The 27,192-nt window shown below is 38.4% G+C and overlaps 1 protein-coding gene across 2 annotated transcripts in view; it reads right to left on the reverse strand.

Moving 5' to 3' along the window:
• MED27 (mediator complex subunit 27) overlaps nt 1-27,192 on the reverse strand; it is a 91,975-nt gene that overhangs the window by 54,283 nt on the left and 10,500 nt on the right. For both annotated transcript variants that reach the window (XM_074161187.1, XM_074161188.1), the window contains exon 3: nt 2,205-2,335. In XM_074161187.1, the coding sequence (XP_074017288.1) occupies nt 2,205-2,335 (131 nt within the window). The remainder of the gene's footprint in view (nt 1-2,204; nt 2,336-27,192) is intronic.

The raw sequence follows: 27,192 nt of genomic DNA on the forward strand, positions 1-27,192 counted from the left end.
TCCAATCTGTTACCCTAAAATGACATTTCGGCACAGAGCCGGTTTTAACTACTTATGTTTAAGAAAAGCTCTAGATTATATAGTGGCTCTGAACAACATTTAATATATACTTGACTCATAGAACACTGTTACTCAGCCCAAAGACTTGTCATTGAACTTAATTTTAATAGCATACATCAAAGCAAAAAAAGACAGAGAAATAGTTAGTCTTTCTTCACTAATCAATAAAGCTAAATAATATAGAAATCCCTGAACTGCCATGGGAAAAATCAGTATGCAGTATGCCCTTTCAAGGAGATACGTAGTTTTGCACCAGGATGTTTTCTTCTTTAGCATTTTATAGAGAAAGAAGAGGAAGAAAAAAAACTGGAAAAAATATATCACAGCTTGATTCATCGCTATTTGCATGAAACTACACCAAAACCAAGATATTAAAATCCATTTGCCATGCTTTTTTCTTTTAATACTTTTCATAAACCTATTTGCATAAGTCTTTTCATAATCCGCTTCTGCCCTGTGTTGGAGACATGATATTGAACTCAACAGGTATTTGATTTGACTTAATATAACTATTATTCTCTTCTTAAGACACACTAAGATAGCAAATAAGGACAAATATGGAAAGGTTAAAGAGAAGCCAGAGAGGTGGAAACCAGGGACAGATAGAAGGCCAGCTCAGCATAAATATATTTTCCCTGTGAATAATGCTGGACACGGTAATAAGATAATGAAACATAATTCAACTAGTAGCTAAAGTTTAGTTACCACACTAAAATTTCATTCTATCTGCAAATTCTAAGTAAATGCACCATTGAAAGAAAAAAAATCACCTGCAGGTAAAAAGACATACAATGCTTTTAAATGTGTATATTGCATACCTCCTGTTAAGATTTATACAGCTGCAACTGTTTACATACAGGTTTTTCTATGCAAAAATAGAAGCTAGCTCTTTCTCTCTCACTCTACATACTTCTAGTAACTGGCCATGATTTAAAAAAATGAAAAAACAACCCCCAAAATATTTTCAGACCTCTGAATAAAAACTGTGAGAACTGGTATCACTACTCTGGTTTATAGACTTCTTGGAGAAGTCCATTTTAAACTTGAGATAAACCTGATAGCCCAAAGGAAGAAAACTAATTAGCCAGTTTGTCACAATATACCTGTGAAAGAAGAGGGTTATAAGCAGAAACAACATCTAGTTTTCACACCTGAGGTTCTGATAGAGCTGCCCTTCTAACAATTCTTCATCTGACGTATTGCTAAAACAATAGAACATTTTATGGATTCTTGAATTAAAAGTCCTTTAAAGTTAATATATTAAGGGGGAAGCTCTGTTTACTCTGATTTTTTTCTGATTTCATAACGAAAAAGGTCTAAACTTCCTTTGATTCCTTCATCAACTTTGGCCTGTGGACTTTGATGACAACAGGGACTGTTATTGTTACAACTATGAAGACTTTAGGAGCGTAGCGTTTATACATCAGTGATTCTTGCTGTCTGAAAAAAACCAGGCAGTTTCCACAAACTACAAGGATGCTCAGTACAATGAATAATTGCTTAGCACTTCCTTTTCTACATAATAATCATTTTCTTATATGTAACTAAATATTTTAAGCCGTTTATTAATTTATAAGCTTAGTTTTGGACATCTCTGTGTTTTTGGCATCAGTACACAGACTGCCTAAGGTGTTGATATTCTATGTCCTTAAACAGTTTCTAAGTGTCCTCATAATTGCTTGTCACCTGTAAAAGAGGTTTAGATCCAATGCAAAATTAACATATGGTGAACAGATGGAGCCAGAACAGACGTTGTCGAGAAAGTACTCACACCAAAGACTTTTTGGCTTCAGCCTTTTAGGACCTTCAGAAAAGTCCTACTTGAAGCTCCAACTCATACTAATCAGGGGAACATCATTATTCAATGACAAGCTCACGTTGCAAAAACTTTTAAGACCTCCTACAAAGTAGAATCCTTGCAACTTTTCTTTGTCACAGTGCCCCACGAACAGAAGAAACAAACTATTGTTTCCGCAGGGTACCCCACCCATCCAACAACAATAATTCATCTTGTGTGGAAAAAAAAAAACCCAAGCACAAAGCTGCATTTTGATGATTAAAAAAATAATAATAATAATTACAATAAAGAGTTTAACACCCACACCCAGCCACCCTCAAACTCTTCAATATATTGCATTACTTACTGAGGAGGTAAGACAAGAGTTGTTGGCTGGGCTTTTGGTCTGCGTTTTGCAGATACTCCCATCTGGTTGGCTGAACGTTTCAAAGACTGCTGATTCAAAAGGCCAGATGCTAGCCCGGCGTGGTACTGCAACTGGATAATAAAAAACATATATATTAAAATACACACCACTGCAATACTCTGTCTATGTCAGACCTCTACTGTCTCTACCACCTGATTCAAATTACAACCAGTCAGTAAGTTAATGTATGGTATTTCATATACATTGTTTGGATGGAAGATGATACGAACAAAAGCATATTAAAAAAGTCTGCTGTGAAGTAGGTATTACAAGGAAGTTATGCTATAGGGCAAGTAAGATGACGAATCAAAGACTTCCTCTTAAGTTCTGACTCTCCTGAAACTTGGGCTTGCTTTTAAATGTTAAGACTGTTTCTCCTCTCAAGGGATCAAGCATTCCTACTTTTTGGAAGAAGATATGAGGAAGAAAGATGCAACCCTCTCACTATATAAACCAGCTTTTTAGAAATAACATTCATCTTTTTTTCTTAAACATAAAACCACAAAACATTCACAAAGAAGTTTCTACCACTGAAAAGAAAACTCTAAATCTTTAAAATACCTGCTAGCACATCTCCATAGCACTGCAGAAAGATTCACATTCAGTAGCTTCCTCCTCTAACCTTTTATTTTACTTGCCAATGAAAGACAAATTTATGAAGGACACAGCGTGAATCTGCAAGATTTTGAGTGCATTCCCACTGCTCACAGATTAAGAACAGCCACAGTGCTGGGTCTGTCCTGAAACCAGCCTCAAGTGCAACAAGTTATCAGCTCACCTCTAAACACTTTCAATTTCCATTCTCAGTTCCCCATTTAGGAAGAGAAGGCAGAGGGGGGAAGAGTCAGTGTCAGACAGATGCAATTTTCTTCATCGTTCTACTCCTCACATCAATGTGTTCATTAAATTGTCTAAAGATTTGCTCTGAAAAAGGTGAACTGTTTAACATGTTAACAACTCTAACCCCACAGTCTGCGTCTAAAAAAAGGTTACAGTCAGGAAACTATGACTTACAAATGAAAATAAAATGGTCTTAGGCAAAGCTATTCTGCAGGGTCCTGCCTGAAAATGAGGGAAACAAAGCTTGGTAAAGTGATCTACTTGAAACTGGCTATTAAAATGAGCGAAGCTATCCCGTGAGCCAATTTGACTCAAATGTCAATGCTTGGAACATCCATAAGGCTTTTTAACAAGCTCCTGATTTACTTGGCTGCTTTGCCACGAGAGCTCGGCCGCGGCACACCATGAAGACACATCGCATTCCTAATGGAAACGGAGACGTGCTCCGGCAGGGAGGGGGGGGCTGTAGTGCCCCAACAGCTCCGCTTAGACCAATGAATTTTGCTCAAATTTGTTTTTCTCCGACAGATTTCTGAAATGAAAAAAAATCAATGAGAGCAATGGACAGTAGATGTTTGAAAGGCAATGTTTCAAAGTGTCAGGGGCTTAGTTTTCAATCTTCACTACCAGAATTTGCAGTGAGTGCAATATGCAGGGAATTAAAGGGAAAGCCAGCTCTGGCAGAAGACCCCTCCGACTCCGGTAAGATGCTTTTCCAATTTCTTCTTGAGTCTTATTGAAAGCAGCCGCCCTCCTTCAGCCATTTCGTGCCACTGACACCATTCACTTCTGTTCACTGCACAGAATAACAGCGACAACTATTTCAAGTAAATAACATCATTTGGACACTTGGTCAGAGACAGAGGTAATCAAAGGTGCTAATCAGAGATGAATTTTAAATGTAACCTTTTAAAAACATTTCATAACCTCCCGGCCAATCTGACATATAGTGCTCAGGTATTAAAAAAAAAAAAGGAATTAAAAATAAATATTTTCTAAAAAACAATTCTGTCCTTAAAGGCTGACTCCCAGTGATCAAGCAATTTTTATTAATTTTAAATATTTCTTTATAATCTACTTTCACTCCTAGGAATGCAGATCCAACTGTCAAAATCTATAAGGGCCATTAAATATTTACCAAACCGTCCTTATAATGGGAGAAAAGGTCAAAGTTAATAAAACTGACAGGCAGCTTCTGTCCAACTTGATTTATACATTATTAAAGTATCACATACTGTATTGCACAAAGTGCATTCCTTTTTGGGGGCAGAGGGGTGTTAACTGAAGAGATTGGGAAATTGTTTCTTAATCATTTGTTCCGAGGAAGAGAAACAAGACTGAAAATAGTGCCAAAGCAGTACCACTAACATCAAAACTACAGCCGGGAGATTCAACGGTCCTGAAGGGTAATAAACATCCCATTCAGTTCATTCTTCCTCTTGCAAAATAAACACCTTTGTCTGCCAGCATTGGCCGTGACAGCAGATCTCAGCTAAAAACATACCAACCCCCTGAAAAATTTTGCTTACTAACAAGAGAATGCCATTTCCTACCATTATCTTCACCTGAGGGAAGCTACCCGAAATGTACTGTCAGAGGATATGATGGGTGCGAACAGGGTCACGCAGGGAAGCTGAGGTGAACTCATGGGACACAAACCCTTTCAGGGTTAATGAATACACAGAAACCATATTTAGCTCAGGAGGTCCCTGAGCCAGAGCCTGCTTCTGGCTGGAAGAACACCGGGGAGAACACCGTATAGAATCATAGAATAGAATCATAGAATGGTTAGAGTTGGAAGGGACCTTAAAGATCATCGAGTTCCAACCCCCCTGCCATGGGCAGGGACACCTCCCACTAGACAAGGTTGCTCAAAGCCCCATCCAGCCTGGTCTGGAATACTTCCAGGGATTGGGCATCCACAACTTCTCTGGGCATGTATACATGTGTGTGCTTACAGCTACCTCTGGAGACGAGCTATGGGGTGACACGAGCCTTTGGCTTGACCCAGCAGAGCTGTTCAGTGTTTCAGTTATTGTCTACAGAGAGGTGGTCCACCCACGTCTGAGACCCTGCAACCCAACACAGCCGAAAGTTGGGTGCTTGTGGATGGTCACGACTGCCTTCTGTGATGGTATTCCCAACGACCCTCCGTCTGCTTTTGACAATGGTGCTCATTTACATAGGCAGATCAGTAAACAGCAATTGCTTTATCCATAAAATATGCTAAACACTCACAGAACTCGAATATTGGTGCAGCATTAGGTACTATCACAAATCCTTTCTTTATCAGCCGCTAAGGAATTCCCCATCATTCAGAGGCTTTATTACAGCAAGCATCCACGGCTTTCAGCTTTGGGGAATTCCAACTGGTTTATGTGAAGCTAAGGTCTTTGCTTCCTAATGAAATATTCCTCCGTAAAATTTCAACTAGATTGATCTTTTTTTCCCAATACATGCAGATGAAACATAAAATCTATTTCAGAAAGCTAAGAAATAAAAAACAACAACAAAAAAATCAATTTATAACACTTAGCAACTAGGATATACACCGGTGCCAACTTGTACAGTTTTATGACGAGTCTCACAATAGCTGATATTTTTCTTAAAACTGTGGTTTCAAGTAGACGTGTGAATTCCACATTATAACATCAGAAGCAACACTAGCTCTCAAGGATGGAGGAAAAGTACTGAAAATAGCATTTCAATACATACAAAAGCTTTACCTGAAGGTAAATAAAAACAGAAGTTGGTTTATTTTTAAATTTCATTATTTTTGAGATTTGGCCTATAGGCTTACTCTACAGCGTATGTTATGAAACTACAAACAGGTACACAGTGCTAATTTCAAACTTTTAAAATTAAAGCTTCATCATTAGAATCATGCTGGGTCTAAAGGTCTTTTGTTTACATAATTCATGGGCTGGAGATTTTGCATGTGCTGACCAAACAAGTCATTACACTCCACTTACTTACAAGGCCATTTAAAGTTGCAAAAATTGGTTGGGTAGGAAGAAGGTAAGAATCAAGGGGGGAAAAAAAAAGAATGAAAAACAATCACTCAGAGCACTTACAATTCATCGTGTCAACTCACAGTTGCCCATTAATGTTACATATTACCATTATTTAAAGCTTTTTAAGCATCAATAGGTTTTCTTTAAATAGTGAAATCAGGAGACTGACTTTTCTTTGCGATCAAGTTACCCTGTTGTGATATTTTTTCCATTCTCATGTAAATACTTACAGACCACATACTTAAATAGAAAAGCTGTTTCTCAGATATCAGTAATACAAAAAAAAAAGTTTATTTCCATTTGTCCAAGAAATAGAGCTTTACAGAAGTGACTGACAGATACTTGCCCATCGTGGAATTTTCTGAGTTCACTGTAAGACTGGTGAACACACGCACATTTGCCTCCTTTTAAGATGCACATTCCTTTGCCCCTCATCATTAAATTATTTCTCCCTTGCAGCTAACAAGGGATTTGTCTATTATGATAAAACTCTAGTCATTCTTTTGAAAAGAGCAAGGAGCAAGCAAGCAGGACACTCCCACAGTTTCATCTCTGCAGACGAAAGTAGGCAAGAGAGAAATTACACTACCTTAATTGATATTTTTAAGCTTCTCTCAGATAATGAGGCTGGTTTGGAAATTCTCTTTTTTCTCCAAACAATGTTTGATCATTTCAGGATAGCTGAATTCTTGACTTGGCCAAAACAGCATCAATAAACCAAAAGAGCAGTCTCCAATTTATTTACTCATTGGTTTTCCTCCTCTAGAACTGGGTTGCAGGCTTTCCAATTAATAGGAAAGCTAGACATTGTGCCTTTGCTCTAGTTTACAGTTTAATTAGGACAGTTTGTTCTGGGTTTTTTTTTTTTTTAAAGCATTTATACCCCCCAAACACTTTGCAATAAATATCTTTCCATGACGGGAAAAAAAGTTACCCTATTCTGTTTTTTTAAAAATCCCTGTACAAAAGTTACTGCATCTTTTCCTAAATGCCCTGATCCAACTAAACTGTGAAACTAATGAGCTCGCGCTTCCATTAAAAGCCTCTCGCATTGAACAGAGCCACGGCTCTTATTTGCATGGCATTGGGATGCACAGTGCCATTGCCTCACCCCGGTCAATAAACCAGGAGATAGAGAATTCCGTGGACATTTACCTGCACATGCCCCTGCACAATCCTGCTTTTCCCTTAGGTCTTTCCACCTCCCTCCCAAGGCTAGGGAGTTGAAAACCAAAGTTTAGACATTTATACACACACATATAAAGATACAATAGTAGGAAATGCATTGATACATATCCCTGTTCTTTTAATATCTCGTCTTCATTACATCTTTTATTCCATTGTCTTTGAATTCCTATTTTTGCTGAGAGCGCTGTTTTAATTAGTGTCAAATTTCAGCCTTAAAGTGTGTTCTTCCCATATTTTTCTTTCAAAAACATTGCAGTTCTGCTGATGGATGACTGCATCAACGTTCCCTCACTCCAATACTGCTTGCAAGTCTTTGGCTTTTTACCATGCAGAGATAGCAAATCTGGTGGCACTTTCTTCAAGGAATTGGTCAAAACTTCAGCATCTGCATCCTTGCTGCCAATAAAATTAGCTGCGCTGTTCTAAGTCTCTGCAAAAGCTGCTAGTCCTCCTCCAGATTTTTTTTTTTTTTTTAAAGTATTCTGGAATCCATTTAATAATTACATCAGTGACATATTCTTGCTTTTTGGATAATATCAACACAAAGGGACACTACACAGCCAAGAGGCTCTGAGGTTTAAAGAGATCTAGTATTTGAAATGGATAAAGAGGCAGAGAATTCATAGTGTGAGGCTACACACTACCTTACATACCTCTTCAGAAGAGAAACTGTATTTTACGCTCAAGATGTTTACGAATAGTTCTGGGTGCTCTGAAGAGCTTGAACATATATATTTCTTGAAAAATAACTAAATGAACTGGCATTTCATTGGATACTCAACTACAATGCACACACGTAACAGAATCACAAAAAGCAGAGTAAAATTATTACACTGCATTCTGCACTTAATGACAAAATAAAACCACGTGTACTAACAAACAGTAGTATTTTCAAGCAACCCTGAGCTCAAGGGTAGTAGTTGGTACAGAGTCTGTCCACTAATACAGAAATGGTCTAGTGTCGCCCTATGTGATATATTCACACTTGTGTGTTCATTTAATAGATTTCATTAAAGTCTAAAGACCCAAGAAGCGCACTTGATCAATGTTTGACAGAAAAACTGAATTCCTTTTTGACAAAGGTATTATCTTTGCATTGGACAAATAATCTGTAGCAGGGAAAAGTCATCATTAAAACTCAAGACTGAATAAGGACACAATTAGTATCTTTCCCCAGTGCTGCTGTGCTCCCTTGAACAGCCACCAGAACTTTGAACTGAAGACACTGCTCTCATGCTAAAATTAATATTTTCTAAAGCCCTAGACTAAATCTTTGGTGTCAGGGGCTCAGGTGGCAGCTATGTCAGTATAAAGAATGGCCTGCTGCCTTGGTGACAGGGGATGCTCAGGTGCTTCTATAAGAAATGTGAAGATGCTTTAAAACTGAGTGGTAGAATAAAGGGCTGGAATCAGCGCCAGAAACACTCTTCAAATTGTCTAGCAGCACGCCATGATTTGCAGCACTGTGGTTGGGCTTTACCATTATAGCAAACAAACTACTTTTTCAGATGAATAAAGAAATGAATACTCTTCTTCAATAAAATGTCTACAAGGTGCAGCTTATATAAATCCAACTAGTCCGGCTGCACCACCAGACAAGGGGGAGAAAGACGGTGAAAGAACAGATGAGAGGGAAATCTGTTAGTGTTGAAGCAATGTAGCAGTAATGACCCTGGCTGGTACTTGTGCCACTAATTTTTTTTTTCCCCTAACTCATTAAATTTAATTATTTTAACTTCTGTTAAATGCCTTTCCTTAGCTTTGTCATTTGCACGATGATTAAAATGCACAATATATTTAGACTAGCAAATACCCACAGCGAGTGTCAGACAGTAGACATTAGCCCAACCGTGGGGCTTCACCAGCCTACGGAAACCTGCCTTCACCCGGTCTCCTGTGGGGAAGTTGTGTCCAACAGTCAGAACTCCAGCACAGAGCTCATCCTGATGCAGGAATGGCCTGGGCAGCGGGATACACTCTGCAAAGCTAAACCAGACATCACCGCTCTCTTCTACTCGAGGCTATCACACTGCCGTGCCAGCAGAATGGGTTGCATAGATATGGTTTAAACTATTCAAGCTGAACTCTTCCTTAAATAGTTACTTTTTGCTAATATCCTCCTTCTTTACACCTAGCAGGCATCCTGAAGCAATGTTGCTGGGAATGCTAATTTCCAGCCTGCTAGCAAGGACAACCAATAAAAGCTTGAAGCAGGACAGTTAGATCTGAAACAGAATTTATGTGGCCTATTTCCCTACATGAACATTCCCTCTATAGATTCAGATCATTCATGATCAGACTAATTTATACTCCTTCCAAGCCAGTATAAAGTAAAGTAATCCACAGAAAGCACTCATACACAAATAAGAGCAACTGATACAGGTCACTGTTATGAGCGGTTAGAGAAAGAGGTTTAAATTCTCACCCTTCCTTATTATCAACCCAGATTTTTCCACAGACAAACCCCAGAATCACCATGGGTGGCTGGAAGTTAGGAGATCAGCTGCATTCTGGAGGATAAGTGTTAAAAAGAAACACGTCATTTTCCCCCTTTAAAACATATCCCATTCAGCACTGAATGGATGTCTCTAGAATACTTGTTGGGAAGGGTGACCATAGCCATGGTACTTGCAAGCAGGATGCTGAAATGTAATGGTCAACAAAACCTGGAACTTTTTTTCCCTCCTCACAAGGCAATTAAAAAAGAGCTTTTATACCCTTACTCAAGTTTTCTGTTCAAAAATTAATGAGATATATATATATGAATTTTGTCTTGGGCCTCACATGGACTTTTAAGAGACAGCAATCCTGCCGATCACTAGCAGGTGTGTGAGCTTTTCCTTCTCCGACACGTTTCACTGAAAATTTTCTCCAGCTAAAACAGTATTACGTATTAACTAAGAACTCTACACTAAAAACTCAACTATCTTCAGGATTTTTTTAAAACCTTCAGAACCACCATTTATGGCTTACAACATGGACTTTCAGGAATTTTGTCTGAAACAGAACGTCAGACTTCAGAAAAATTAGCATCCTGCTTTTATTTGGGAACTTACACGAGAAGCTGGATATTCATAGATCTGCGATCCTTGTCATTTGTATACAAGGCAGAGAAATCCTCTTACTCCGTACTGCTAGAGACCAAAACATGTTCTACTACATCAGTTTGTGCAATGCACTATTGGTAATGGCAACACATGACCAAACAATTTTAAAACAATAAAAACTAAGTCCCTACCCTTAGCAATCTTTTAAACGTATCTACTTGTAGATGACCAAGCTGTAATGCACAAAAAAGCCAACTTTCGAAAAATCAATTTAAGAGATATTTCACCTTAGACATCCAAAATATAAGTAAACATTTTTAAAAGTCTTAGTCAAATTATTTCTTCAGACTTCAAAGGGTTAAGTTATGAATGTTTTTAGGAATGAAAAAAGAATCTATCAGGTTTGATTGATAAAAGTGTAGCTTTTAACTAAGACTGAAAAAACTGAAGACTGGCAACATTTTCCCCAGAATAATATGCTTCCTCTGCTTTTTTTCAGCACAGTGCACATAAATCAAAGAAATGTTAAAGAGGCCCATACATCACAAGCTGGCATTTCTAAACTATTTACAAAATCTGTAATAGTCAAGAGGATGGAAAATACAGAAGTATGACCAGCAAAGGTACTGGAAGAAAAAAGGCCATTCTACCATCCCAGCAGGGTTAATTAAGGTTGGAAACAACCCTTGATTGTAGAATTTAAAAATACTAATCCAAAACAATCCTGATAACACAGGGTTACAAAAAGCAAACAGAACAGTATCAGCCAAAACTGAGAGAAAGTGGATTTGAGCAACATGCTTGTTCCACGATTAAGCACACGGTTCTGAAAATAGATAAAGCAAATGCTCTAATAAGGCTTGAAGTACGTACAAAGCAGGGCTGACTGCATCTGCAAAAACACAGCCCCAAAAATACCAGTAACTCCAGCGCTGGGCTGCGTATCCATCAAATCTCCACGCCCCGACATCTAAGCATACAGCAGGCTTATACAGATGAGGTTTTCCTCAACAACTTTTACAAATGAGAATCTCATCTCCTCTTCTGAAAGGAACGACATGGATTATGGAAAGTTTATCTGTCCATCTGTTGAAGATGTCACACTCTGACTAGAGAGTGCAAAAAGCACAGAGATGTTTTACAACCAAATCCAAAACTTACTGTAGTTTGAACTAGTGTAAAAGCCATATGCTTTGCAAAAACACCTCTTTTGCTACACATTTTCTTACCACAGCACAAAGAGTAACAGTTCGAAAGCTGCTGTAATCTTCAGTTCTGAAAATAGACCACATATTCTTACTCTCATCTGCCGCGCTCGGCTAAGCTACCCGCCGATCAGAAACCAGGAAGGCAAGGAAATACTATACCGTGTAATGAAAGCTAAAAAAGACACCCTCCACTGCACAAAGTTACCCGCAGTTTGCAGGTGAAGCAGCAGCTCAGGGAGCCCGAGCGCGGGAGCAGGACGAGGCACCGAACAGAAGGGTTTGCTGGAACGACACATAAAGTGGTTTTACAGTTTTCTCTGTCAGCGTTGAAGACTTCCCATGTTTCAGCTTGAGCCAGGGGACCTCAGAAATATCTTTAGGAGTAAAACAAATGGAATACACTTCATACTATTTTCATGGGAGCTTATAATGATATTATAATTAACTAAATTACACCACAAGATTAATAGCCTTTAAAACGCTCGCAGTCATTCATTACAGGCCTAATTAAAACTCTTTTTTGGTGCTGAGCCAGCAAGAAACATGAAAATACTTGTTAACTACCTCTATATATAAAGTATATATGGTATTATCCTTATCATACTGCTTGTTTTCATGTTCACAATTCAGTGAGCAGTTTGCTTATTTTATTCTTTTTCTTTTTTTTTTTAAATATATCAAAGACAAGAAGAAAAACGGACAAGATGCCACTTTAGAGGATTCAACACCTGCAACAGCATTATCAGCTCACCACAGCTAACCAGTTTATTTCTAGTTTTGCTGCAGCAGTTAAGGTCTTCTACAATAGCAGATGCCTTTCCTCCCACACATCAATTAATTTGCAAATGCACTCAGGTTGTAGAAATAATGAAGTGCTGAACGCTTTTCTATTGGCAAGTTTTGCTGTCAGGAGGTGGATGCTGTAGGCGAGGTGCTAAAATGCGCTGCTGCTATATGCATGCCAAAGGAAAGACATGCCACATGAAACTTGGTCGACAGCTAACAGGGCACATCAATTATTCTATTTAGCCCTCTCTCAGTGGAACCAAAAGGAAGAAACCCTCTCCAAAAGCTTTTTATTGTATTTATCTCGGTATTTATAATACAGCGTTTACAGTGAGAGCTGCGCTTTTGTGCTGACCCAAGAAACATTTCACATTCGAAGGATAATACACAGGAGGAGAAAAGTAGTGGTTTTTCCCACATTGCTATATACGCTAGAAAAGTTACATTAAAATTGTTAAGGTTACAAATTAAGAGTTCGGTAACAAGGAAATGTTTGAATTCATACTGCCTATGCAATCTAAATCAGTCTGCTTGTGGTAAGGATTTAGACTTTGATTACGCGCTTCTTTCCAAAGGACCTCGAGTTAGCAGAGTCTGCAGGATCGCCCGGATGAAGAGGCAGTAATTCAGCACCCTTTTTCATGCACAGAATGTTATTTACAGTATTTTACACAAAGCCCACACTTATCTTCTCAGATGTTTTCTATGATACTTTCCTGCTTTATCTTGCTTCTTTACAAATACTGTTAAATTCACCTTCACAATTCTTATCTCACTCACGCTGGGTGTGGATCTGAGAAATCTCAGATTTTTTAAGGACACTAAATGTTTTTACTACTTGCTATATTTGTATTAGAGTTCTGTAGATAATAACTGCAGTCAGATGCTCAGTATGTCTTCGACGCAGCCAGAAAAGGCTTTAAGCCAGGTCATGGCAAGGTTGGAATCTCTACCCCCGCTTCTATCACTTGAAATAAAGGAGTAGTCAGTAGCAGTTCACCATTACTTCCCGTCTTGATCAGCCACTAATGGGAAGTGAAGAGCCTCTCGCCCGCTATTCTCTGAAAAGAAGTTAAAAACTGAGATTCTGAACTTTCAAATTAAATTCCATGCTCTGAAGTACAGCATGTTCTTATGGATACAGACCCTTCTCATTTTGAGTCCTCAAATTAGAGGGCATATGGTTAGTGAGCACAGAACAGGAAAAGGAAAAAAAAAAAAAAAAAACAGGAAAAAACAAAAGAGCTATGCTATGGAGCCATGGTTAAGAGCCTGGACAGTTGGGGTTGATCCTTTCCACAAGCTTCCTAGGAAATACTAAGTCAATCTAAAAGAACATTTGTGAATATTTAGTCTTGCTTCTTACCTAATTCAAGTTACTTCTGTGTTTAAAATTTAGCAAAAAAAAAAAAAAAAGAAAAAAGAGAATATGCACGTGCTCACCTTTCAAATCTTCCAAGGAGGGCGAGTCTCAAACTATTCCTCTCCAATTTTTCCAGTGCTTAATTACGATGCATGTTTAAATCGCGTACCTCAGCTCTAGTCTGAATTTGTTAAACTTCTATTTTCAATTACTCGTTTTTTTTGTCTTTGCTTGCTATAATGAAGAACCCTCTTATCCACTTTTCCTCCCTTCAGTAAAGACGTTGGTAGAAAGCGAGTCACCCGTTATCTTTTCGCTTATAAATGAAATAAATTGAACTTGTTTGATCATACAGAAGGAGCACAGGAACCCAAATGCTTTTGATCAGCTCTCATGTCTCTCAACTAGAAAACCCCAAATTAACAGGCACCTAGACAAACGATAACTATGTAATTTTACAATTAAAATAATGCTTAAAACCATTTTCAAATGTTAATAACTGAAAATGTTATTAGTGCAGGTACTAACAGGTAAGGAAATTTGTTGTTAAAAATAGATGATTCTCTGCTTTAAAATAGGTGATTTTCAGGCTGACCTTGTCCCTTTTAAATTTTTATAGCATCTTCAGTTCCAATTTGAGATTTTCATATGGGGTAGGCAAACCTTCTTATGTTCTATATTAAATGCAAGACACCTTCTTGGCATGATCTGCAATATTAATAATATAACAGTACCAATTTCAGGAGCAGCAACGTAGCATCAACACATGCATACCTACATGAATGGAAATTTAACCATGTATATCACGGAAATCTTTAAAACATCACGAAAAAAAATTAAAAAAACCCAAACAAGTCTAAGACAGCTCAAACACAATTTGAGATTTCCTCTTCTGCCATACAAACACATGACCTTGTCATGCTTCACAAGGTAACACCAACGGAGCTGATGCAAGAAAACATATGCTTCTCTCTTTACTGGACTCAAAATAGGAATAAAGGGGAAAGAGAATGATACTCGGGGCCAAACCCAGGTTTCTGAAGACTAGACTTGCAGCTGTCACTGTATTCAACATAAAACGTCCCCACCCACACAAGCCCTACAGTATTCCCATCCCTAACTGCTACAACAGAGTTTGAAAAAACACTTTTTGGAAATCATAAACACTACAGGTTCTTTATTTAGCTAGAAATTTGCTCTGATGTTATCAGAAGAGTTTTAAGACTTTGAGACTGAGCCATTTTTACGTTGCTGTGGGACACAGTTACAACCACAGAAAACCCTAAATGATTCATTTTCATGGATTTCAAAGGAGACTGACACAGATTTGACTTTCCATGCATCGGCTGTCTTACAGGCACTCTTCAATAACCCACTTACCATTTAGATGTCTAACATCTAACCCACAGCTATTTCAGCTCCTTATCTAAATCTGAACGTACCTTATTGCTACATCTTGATTATCACTAAGAAAATCTTACCGATCAAAAACCAGCAGTTCATCAGTACCGCATTTTAAGGCACCAAGTAAACAGACATTCCTCTCAACTGCTTTGTGGACTTCATTATTAATGAAGTTAAAATTGCAGACATCAATCTATGGCTTCAGGTGGCCATCATAAGAAAAATAAATAGAAAGTTAATGTGGCTGGCCACAGCAGCCTATCTGGCATATTTACTGGAAGGTAAATTAAGAGCACTAATGACCACAGTGCTACAAGTGAGGTAATAACATTGGATCGGAATAGCAAATTCTTCTATACAGCTTCATCTGACCAAGAGTTTTGTTTCCTCCCTCAAACCATAAAACAAACTTCTGTGGTTGTTTCAACTACTTCACCCTTCTCTACTGGAGGCCACACTATCTACAAACCAGGATCTACAGGTCAGAACAAGTGGACACTACTGGCCTTTTTCTCTTTTTCTGAACATTTGTCATTACCAAGAAAAAAAAAAAGGAAAAAAAAAGCATCACAATATTACCTAGTCTCTTGGAAAAAAGCTAAGGAGGCTCTGAGGATGTTCTCCTTCCCCACACCTCTATCACCCAGACCACAGCTCCCCAGAAGGGAGCCCAGAGATGCCCCACGGCAGGGCAGAGGCTTCCCCGTGCGATGCTCCTCGCTGCCGTACCCGACTGAAATAGCAGCAGCAGCTCACGAGGCGTCAGCTAGATTTGAGCTGTCTGACATTGCGTCTGAAATACAGAGAGGGAAGAAGTGTTTTCCTTGCTGTTCAATTCATTTTATGGTATATTATCAAAACCACTCCTCTAACCTGGGCTGGAAAACTCCAAAGTGCAGCTGACTTACAGAAACAGCATCAACCTCCCTATGCACAGTTTCCATTGTACCAAAATTTCAGTACTATCCTATTGAGTACTGGTGTCCACCTCATCTTATCAACCGCTTCCCATAAAATCACAATGCGTCCAATATACATGGTCTGCTACCCTCCAGAACCTGCCAGTTTTGAACAGCCATAAAAAGCTGTACCTGATATTCTCACTTATTCTTACCTTTCTCACTTCAAAAAAAAAAAAAGCAACCCCTTCTCCTCCAACAGCTTTGAGCTGCCAAGAAGCAAACACCTTATGGAGCTAAGCATGTCATGGTGCCCATCGCTGCAGCTACGGTGGGTGCAGAACATCAGAGAACTATTGGAAGTGACTAGTTTAGCCTGAACAGTGAATTGAGAATGTAAAAACATATTATACATATAAAAAAAGAAAGATAAAAACCAAAAAACGAAACCCTGTGTCTTTTCAGTCTTAAATGATAGACAAGGAAATGACATTTAAAAAACAATGTGATTGTTACAATACAATCAGGTTTTGAAACAGACACAAGCTGATAAATTCCACATTAAGTTTTCCAAAAGTATCCTTAACTCTTCAGGAGTGCACGTACTCACACAGCCAAAAAGGATCTTTCTGTATGAGATCATGCTGCAAGCAATATGACAAATTTGTGTTCATTTAAGGAAACTGGGGCGGTGGGAGAGCAAAATATCACTTTTCACAAACCACGATTTTTTAACTTGTTTCTATAACTTCTCTAGATACAAAATCTTTTACAAATGAGGACACTACCTACCTACCTCCCAAAGTTTATTTTATCAAGCCAATAACTCAGCAACATGAATGACCGGCAGTTCACTCAACTATAGTTTTAGCCTGAGGCATTAAAAAAAAAAAAAAAAAAGAGCAAGGAAAACTTAAAAATAGTGCTGAAAGAGCTGAAGACTTGCTGCTGGCACACTAAACAAACAGGAACAATTGAAAGCCACAGAGCAGCTCGCAATCTCTATTACTGAGCCCGACGTGTGGACAGTAAGGAAACAGATGGCCATAGAGATGGCTCCGTGAAAAGCAACAGGCACAGGGATGCTGCAATAACATCGTAGCAATAGCTTGTCTGGTTGTTGAAACAGCCACAGCAAACTGAATTGCATCATTTCAGGGTACAAAACAAAGAAAAACTTAGCGAGAGTAAAACAAAATAGAACTTCTTAGTTCAGTAAGCTTATATTCCTTGATAAAGCACGGTCTAGATTAGGTTTTTAAGGACAGCCCTGCATAGTTTGGTGCAAATAAATGAGCCTAATCCGCCTGGCACTAGCAGTTCCTCTTCCGGTCCCGTCTCCCTCCCAGTAATTCTGCATCACAGCCAACGGCAACGAACGTCAGTGATTTAGTTCTACTTTTAGCGCTGCTTTAAATAAAAGTGTGCTGAGTGCAAGCTGCATAATGAAGGCTCAAAACCATGGAGATGGCACAGACTGCAACTGGGCAGCATTACCAAGCTGTGGGGGTTTCATTTTTTGTTTTTTATTCTGGCATTTATTTAGTTTGTGGAACAAAACCAAAATTTGCCAAGGGAAGTTTCCAACCACACGTTGGAACAGACAAGCCACTGGCTGGTTTCAAATGGAAATCCTGTTTGAAACCTTGAGGACACCTTCAGAGACAAGGGATGCGCAGTGCACTTGCACAGAGAAACAGATGAAGAACAGGCAAAGGATTTCTTGACAAATGCATAAACTAATTTGTTTTAAGTATTACATTTCAAGGCCATCATGACTAAGCAATATACCAGATATACAAGGACTTTTAATAATCTAAAAAAATCTAACCTGCAAATTTTCAGAAAGCCCAGATCATTATAAACTCTTTGACCACAGGAACCTCTTAAAACATATGCATGCTCCCTAGGGAATCAGAACACAGATGAAAAGCTAGGTTTAAAGCCAAGCTTAAGATTCTTCTTCCTCTGCAACCTTCCTACAATAAACCAGGTTGTTATATGGCAAAGTCAGTGGCCGGAGTTAACAGAGGAAGAAGTATCGTCTTGTGCTGCACACCATGACAGATGATGCTATTCAGCTACAGACTGCTGACATATTCTTCATTTTAGCAATGAGGCTATTTTAATTAAAAAAAAACAAACCAAAACAACACATAACACATCAAAATAAGTGTTTTACTGCAGAATATGTCTATTATTTTTCTTAAGTCAAAACATGTTGACACAATTGCAGATGTTGGTATAAGGCAGTGGAAACCAAAGGCCTCAGGACGCAGTTTTACTGGTTGGGAGCAGGGAACTGTTGCCAAAGCACCAGCCCTCCCCAGCCTCTGTGAAATATTTCCCTCATCCAAACTTTCCATAGTTCAGGATTTTGATTAAAGCAGCCTCCAGGTATTGTTTACTCACTACCATTACCTATCAGTGTTTCCTGAAATCCAAACGTTTCCCTATGAGGCTGCAACAACTTCTGGAATGCAAATTCCAACACAAATCCTGTTGAAGATGAGAAAAGTGCAATTTGTTGTGAGTAAATATACCAATATATACATGTTGGTGCAGATTAAAACTGGATTTAGAAAATAAAAATAAAGAATTGGTATGAAGCATTTCCAAAGTGGAAGGACAGTGCACTGCCCGGATGCTGATGAAGGTGTGAGCTCAGCAGTGCTATGAAAGGAGTCAGCACTAAAACACAACTGACCACACCGGTGTCTAGTTTGTAAAAGAGGCACAAAAGCACAAAGTTATTACCCTTCTCAAAGAGCAACCAAATATGACTGTTTGTTAAAATAATAATCAAGTAAGAAATTAAAGCAAGTTAGTTTTAAGGAAGGTGCTTTCAAACTATATTTCTCTTCTTCTGGACTTAAGCCTGAGGAGTATATCGTACAACGAGAATTAGAACAGAACTTGCAAACTAATTCCCAGCATGTACATTCCCAGCATTCTGCCTGCCATGATGGCTGCTATTGGTACTGCTCTTCTCAAGAAAGCAAACAATTAAGATTGATTAAATACCTACTTTACTTAAATACACTTGATAATAAAGGTATTTTTCTTTCCCTTTTCTAAAGGGTATTTTACATTGACAACTGATGGATCCTATATTAAACTGTTTTCACTCACAACAGCAATCTGCTGCTACAATTACCAAATGGAAGAAAGGAAGGATGCTCAAGCCCTGGGATTTGAAGGGAAAACAAGAGGAGAAAAATGTATAAAGTTCACATGACACTCAAACAGTTCTTCTAACAGGTGGGTTTTTTTACCTTGCAGACTTCCTTTCACACAGAAGCATTCTTTTATAACCTGATAATTCCCTGTAGCCCGGAAACTTCGTGAACAGGTCATGTATTCTTGTTTTTAACCTCTTTGAAGTCCCTGCAATAATGTCTTTCTAATCTCCTGATCAGGGTAACATGCAACTGCATACATGAAAAGAGCAATCACATTTCCAGTACCCTACACATGCTATTTCTGCACTTTAGAGAATTCATTGTTTCCATAAGTATCTTTTTAACGAAGACAGACAGCATCAAGGGTTAAAATAATAAATAAATAAATTTAAGCAACTTACAAGAAAACAAAAACCCAATCAGTCAGTCAAGGCACTGTTTGACTTCATCAGCTACTGGGAAAAATCACAAAGGATTTGTTGCTCCTCTGATTTGATCATGCAAGCCTCTGAAAACTTTGCCTGCTCCATTATTTATACTAAAAAAATATTCTTTCCATATCTACCATAAGCATAGTGTACACGAGACATTAGTTTCCCAGACTTTACATTGTGGCTGACAAAGCAAAACGCATACTGAAGTTAGAGGGCCATCAGAGCAAGAATCTCTGAAAAAGGCCACCTTAAATAAATGCACAATAAATGTCTCCTCAGTCCACTCAAGCAGAGTCTTCAGCCGCTGCTATAAGTCAGTGTCTATTTTAAAAGCAGGTCATGGATGCTTACAGAAAAGCCACAGCCCCTTGATTTCTACACATCTGGGAACTGCTACATTTTGCAAGTTAGCACATATGAAAATGCACTAAGGACAGCACTCTCCGAGTTAATTTAGACTCTGGGAGTTCTACTACAAATAACCTTTGTAGAACAGTTAACATTCCCTCAACAGAATTTTTTGGGGGAAAGTGACTCTTCAAAAGAATCACCATTCCATGTACTGTCAACGCAACAAAGCCCTTACTATAGCATGATCATCATCAAGTATGTATTTACTAGCCACACAAAATCATAAAGTTACTTTGAAATTTGTTTGAAGATTAGCTAAAAGCATTTGCAATACAGTATTCTCTGCAGGAACAGTTCCAGTGCCATTAAAATCTATTCCATTTTAACCACCTTTCCTCCTCTGTTGCTCTACGGAAGATCCACACAAAAGGCCAGCAAGTTTACAAGTACTGGAAAAGAGCAAAACTTAACCATGAACGAAGTCCTACCAAATTAATATAACAATAGTATGGTTCATAAAGGAAAAAAATCTTGTTGAATAATGTGTTTTAGTTTATCAAGGCCTTTTTCATTTCAGGACTCCTTTTGCTTTGCTGCAGGAAAAATTAATTATATCTGAGCAGGTGAATGCTTTATGTCTTTGCTGCTTTAGCTCATGTAACCTGCTATGGCAAAGCAGTTTGGGTTGCTGCAAAAAATTAACAAGAAATTTATTCACCTCTGTATGCAGATCTAGTTGCCTATTATATGGAAACATGACTTCGAAACACCGTATTTACGAAACATAACATTCCAAAGCCACTTGGTCTCTATGGACATCTGTATAACACCAAGCTGCTGCATAAAACATTACTAATGAGATGTTCTTTTGATTCCCCACAATCAAAGGTCTCCACCCGTTATTCTGTCTCTCTCTCCCATCTGTGCTGCGCTTTGAACGGACAGTATTATCCCTTGGATGCGTCAACTCTAGCAACTGAATGGATCATGTAACAAGACAGCGAGACTGCAGCTTTCCTCACAGCCTCCCCCTGAAAAAGAGGTTTGTTTCTTCCATGTCTGCAGAGTGTAGTGGAGGACTCCTCTCTGCTCCAGGTCTTCTGGAGAGAAGGTATTGCCTTGGAGGAAATACAACTAACTGGTTCCCTCATCGACAGGAGAAAGCAAGCACATTGACTTGTGCCCTTTATGTATTGATGCTCTAGCTGAGTAAATTAAGATGTACAGGGGAAAAGCAAAGAGCATCAGAAGCGGGCCTACGACCCAGAAAAGCACAGTAGCAATTTTATATCTTCTTCAATCTTCCTGAAATGTGATTATGCTTGACCTTTAAATCTAGTAGATCAACCAATCAATTCTGCTGGAACAACCCCATATATGTGATCTAGGAGCACATCCATACTTTAAAAACTTCCAATGGCTGCCTGGCACAGTCATTTTATTTTGCTGTAAAAGTTACCAAGATTTGTCTCAATTGATTTTACTTGCAAGAAAAACACATCAAAACTGCAGCATCAGCAGGCACGAAAGGTCTTAGCTTCTTGCAGGATGAATGCAATATCAATAGTTATTAGGATGTATTCATACAAGGTACACAAGAGGGATGGAAAGAAGATGCTAGTAATCTCACTTAATCCTAACGCAGCCCCAAGTCAGGCTCCTTAGGCTGTGGGAAAAAAAGAAAATAAAATGCAAGGAAAACGATAAACACTCCAAAGTATTTGCCAGGCAAAATGTTGAATTTGGAACTGAAAACATATTTAACAGTTCTTTAAGTAGTAAAGCTTTCATGTCGTGTTATGTGTTAGTTCTATTTCAGCTGATAAATTGTGCTTTAACAAAATAACCCAAAAGAGGCTTCTGGCTGGCATTCATCCATAGTGGGCTCAGAAGCAAGATCAGCAACCCCTAGTGAATCTACTCGTATGCAGCATCTCTCAGGTTTCTCAGAGTACTTATTCTCTGTCACAAACCTCACTTTACAGATGGGAAAAAGACATGCATAACAAAGTGACTTGTGAAACCTCATCCAGCAAGCCAAGGACAGAGAAAAGGATGTACAACTCCGGTGTCCCTCCAGTACCATTATAAACTTGGCAACGCTGCCACTCCTGAAACCTTCTCCCTCCCCACCAGAAATGTTCTGAGATGTCCACACACTGTGTCATCGCACACTTGTGCTCACACAGTCAACTAGATAGCAAGTTCTTTTAGGCAGAAAGTCATTAACTTCACTCCATATTACATGTTAGAGTGTCCAAAAGAACCAGGAAATTGGAAATGAAAGGTTCTCTTTTGCTTTATCAGGCACAAGAGAGCTTACAGACTTGATCAGTTCTGTGATCTATGAAATTTCTACAAACAGCTTTGGAAGAGGCACCAAACAGTGCAGCCAACCCCCCAAAAAAAAAAATAAAAAAAAAAAGATGGCACTGAGCAAACTGAAAATGCTACACTGAAAATTCTGAAAATACAAGATTTCACTCCAGAGTTAAACTGAACCATAAGGCAAGCCAGAGAACTTGTTAAGTCTGAGTGCAGAGACAACTGCAGAGAAAACTCTAAATAGAACCCAACTGAAAGCATATGGGTAGGGCAGGGAACATTAGAATAAAAATCTAATGGTAAAACACACAGTGATGTTTTTTCTTAAAAGTCACGTAGGAAGAGAAACATATATCCAACCTCATTGAAAGATAACCTCGGGGGAAGAAGACAGCTATTATTCTTTTAACTGCAGCTTATTTGATACAAAACTGACATTTTCTCTGAATGAAGAATTCTTTTAACATAAAGAAAAGCCAACTTCTGAAATGAGACAGAGCCCAGTAACACTGCAGTAGTTGAGAATGTCATGATTTCCATCAAAAAAACCCTGTTTTGCAGAGATTAGGAACAGCTGTTTCAAACCGAATTAGACTAAAACTGGAAACAAGCTGTCAAGACCAAAAAAAATATAGTTTATACATAAAAGAAGGTATTTGATTCAGCTGTTTTATCGTGGTGGTCAGCCAAAAGAGAGAAATAAAGTAACATTCTGAGATTCCAGACGTTGTCGCAAAGACTCTCTCGTTTTTAACAATCTTTATGTAGATTTATTCCTTTGAGCATTTGGAATAGGAAAAATGTCAAACAGCTCATATCACAGATTCTTGAATATTTTCAAACCATGGGCAGCTTAAAACAGTTCAGAAACACCTGAAGACTCTTTCTGCTCTAGTCCACATTCTCTGCATCTTCTGTAGCAGTAACAGGATATTGCAATAAAGAAAATATACTCAATTGCTGTTGACATGAGAAGATTAAAATAATTCACTTTAACCCACCACTTGTGAGTACATGCATACAGCTCCTTTTTGTACATGCTTGCAGATCCTACAAGGCTTTTAGTGGGTATTTTCAGTATCGATTTCCACAGGAATTATAGTTTCATATAATGAAAAGTAAATACATCTATTTTAGAATACATTGTAAGATGTCTCATCTAGATATAAATCCTTTGTGTCCAATGGCCCATGCAGTATACAAAACACCTCTTATTCTGTTGCTCGCTTCCACTTACAGAGGCTGAGAGAATCCAAATACAACCACCATATTAATCAAGACTCGTGCTGATCTTGAATAGAACTTGTTCCAAAGCACAGCTCTGAACATCAAAGACCCCTGTGATTTTATTACATGCTGTAAGATGTAGCCATTATACTCTGCTTCCCAACCAAACCTAAAGTAATCTTGAAAATACCCTTAGCATTTCAACATGTTCATTACTTTTCATAATAATGATATATACCAATTCTACCCAATAAGTGTATTGGTGATTACTGTCAGCTTGTCAGTATACGTGCTTTTGAAGAAGTGGTATCTGGGAACAAACCAATTCATGAGCATATAAAAATATGCACACTCCAAGAAATGCATTTTTAACTCACTAAGACACCAGGCCAGCATGCAACTGCGGTCACGCACCATTTCAGCTTTCAGATTACTCGCATGGTCTCTCTTTAGGCATTAAACTTGAGTACTTAAGTTCTCAGCAAACTCAGTGGAGCACCAGAGCATGATTGAATGCTTCACACTAAGCCAAGAACCTTACAAAAGAGCACAACAAGGTAACTGCTGCTCAGGATACATAAACTTTTGATCTTTCTGTGAAAAGATCAAAAATGTGAAAGACTAGCACCTGGCAGAATCAATCAGATTTCATTTATATCTTCTTTTATTAATTCATAGGACATCTTTTTCTAGGTATACTGTCACTGAACAAATGTCAGAAAAAAAAGGAGTAATATCTTTTAGCCACTTTCTTGTGCAAGTGGAAGCACTACATTCAGGCATTTAAAATTAGATAAAATGAACTGCTATACATGCTTGGGCTAATCGTGTCAGCAGAGAAAGTGCTAACATGTACTGATAAATCAACCTAATCTCCAGAACTTCAGGATTTTACAACTCTCATAGATTTAAATGCTCGCTCATTTAATGAGCTAGCATTACCGAGCTCAGTACATACCGAGCTGATGTACCAACAACAAACACAGCGAAGTAGCTCCGAGTGCAGTGTTCATATCCTTGTCTCATCTCTACTCTCCGATCAACCCCCAAACCTGCCCAACCGTGGCACTACTCAAACTTCTAGGAGAGCCAAGATACGTTTCTGCAACCACTGAACAGGCCTGACAGTCAGCCATCAAGTTACACAACCCCATTTCTTCACCCAGCTAACCCAAGGCAGAAAAATATAATTACAGGGGGCAGGGGGAAGAAAAAAAGCCCAAGCCCATTTCTCAAGAGGCAGCATTTTACAACAGAAGGAAAATCTTCGTTTTCTATAGAAGAAGAGTCATTCATCAGAGCTCCTGCAGAAAGCAGAACACCAAATTCAAGTATCCCTAAAAGCTGGGTCAGGTATTCAGCCAGATCTGAAACAAAGTTCCCCTGCAAAACCAGAAGAATGTAAATGACCACATCTCCTGCAAAGCGTGGACATCCTTAATGGCTTGCTGAATGTTATTTGGGAAATCTTACAACTTTGGGGAAAACAGACAACTAGCTTCAAATTATCAAGCAAAATTTTATTTTATTAACAAGAATATTTTGGAAAGAGCAAATTCACTCTGAAAGGTCTTCTAAGACCAACTGCACATCTTTTTCAATACACCTCTATCCATGTTAAAACCAAAACCCAGGCACAGATATGAAACAGCAATGGTAGTGATGTCACAGTCTGTAATTTCTTATTCATATTTTTCAATTGTCACAGCATCAGAGCCACAAAACACCACCACTCCCGCAGGGCAGGATTATTCTTTCCTCCCAAGAAAATACAAATCAGCATGCATTGATCCCAAGAGGCAAGAGACTTCAAAAATCACCATAAACCATATAACCATAGGGTTACATGCCTTTAACATCAGAAGCTCAGTATTAAGTACTGCTGAATATAAAACTGCTACCACATATTTGCCAAATCTGTGTTTCCATGAAGCAGTAGCCAAAGCAGTGGTCTGAACTGCACTTTTGATTACATACAGCTCCTTACACAGACTATTTTCAATTTTATTAGCTTTTAGGCAATTTCCATGTTTTGTAGCTCAGTTATCAACAGTATCTGATTAAGATACAATGGGGAAGAACTGAGTATTGCTTATATGCAATTCAATCAATTAAATCTCTGTGAACTGAGGGGGGCAACTTTAGTAACTGCAAAAGAAAACTCAAAAAAAGGTGAGAGATGAGCGCACTTCTGCATTAAAAAAAACAAATAACAATCACACAAAAAGACCTGACAACAACAATAGTAGAGAGCAACAGGGTGACATCATTAAATTTTCCATTTTATTTGAATTCCTCTATAAGCTATGAAAAAATCTTTTCCATATAAAAAGTATCAATAGGAAGCTTATCACCTGTATCAGTTACTTTATATTAGTGTTCATATTCTTTGAATGCCCTTTATATGAAGGTCCCCAAATGCTTTGCAAACATCTTTAATTTGCCTCAAAGAAAGTGAGACACAACTTTGAGTCTCTGAAAACATCCTGTGTGCTTTCACAGTGGCCACCATCCACTAGATAAGTCAGGCTCTCATCACCAGTAGCAAGTCAGTCTGAGCCACCGAGAGCTGAAATAGCAGGCAAACAGGAAATCCAAAGTAATGCCGGGTCCGAGGGTTTCTTACAATGCTCTTCATGTGCTGCAGTCCTACATATTCTTCAATTCATCCCTAGATGACATGGATTTCCAGTTACACTTCACTGTATTCCCTCAACTTCTAGAAGTAAAGCCTTTTCTTCCACTCTAATGGTTGTACCATGACTTATTCATCTACATACTGCATTTCTGTGCCTGTGCATGGCTTAGTTTGATTCAAAGTCTGTTCTGAATAGAAAGCAATGCAGTTTTAACCAGTCTGGTTTGATGACCACACTATACATCTTAGAAAGGGAAAGTGATCACTGACTTACAAATTACGTAATTCACCCATCAAACATGAACTGTATGAGGAGTTCTTGCAGAGGAAAAAAGAAAAGGAGTTAGGAGAGGAAGAACCAGGAGCGGGCAGAAGTGTTTTGGTTAAACTAGAGCAACATCAATCATTTCCATCCTGAAATAGGCTAACAGCTAGAACATTAATACTTATCAAAGAAACAGGGAAAAAAACCCCACTCATTAGCAAATAAAGGTGTTGTAAAGCATTAAATAATTCCCACCAGCTGACAAGGGGGCTGTGATTTATAATAGTGTGTATTGATATATCACTTCCCATAATTAGGAAAAGTGAGACTGGTACTGCTTACAGCATTATTTTGATCAGAGCCTTGAAAAATAATGTTGAATAACAACAAACACCAGGCACAGCAATAGAAAAACACCACATCATGCTGCTTCAGATTTGAAACAAAGTATTCTAACAAAATCCAGTAAGAAAGGCAAATTCTGCTTGGACACGTATAACCTTATTTCACAATAGCATCCTAGTGTGAATTATTACTTATTACCACTCTGGGAAGATCACAGATATAAAACATCCAAGTTACATAAATAGCAAGGCAGAATCAAAGGCTAATTATTTCTCATTTTTTTAAGCTGTAAGTTACTCATCATCACTCTTCTTGAAGTACAAACTAACTTCATTCTACCAAAATGCCAAAGAAATTCAGCTAAACTGCGTAGTGGCACAAGGTGGCATATGTGGCAAATTCTCACCCGCCA

This window comes from Numenius arquata, chromosome 19, assembly GCF_964106895.1.
Source record: "Numenius arquata chromosome 19, bNumArq3.hap1.1, whole genome shotgun sequence".
Lineage (NCBI taxonomy): Eukaryota > Metazoa > Chordata > Aves > Charadriiformes > Scolopacidae > Numenius > Numenius arquata.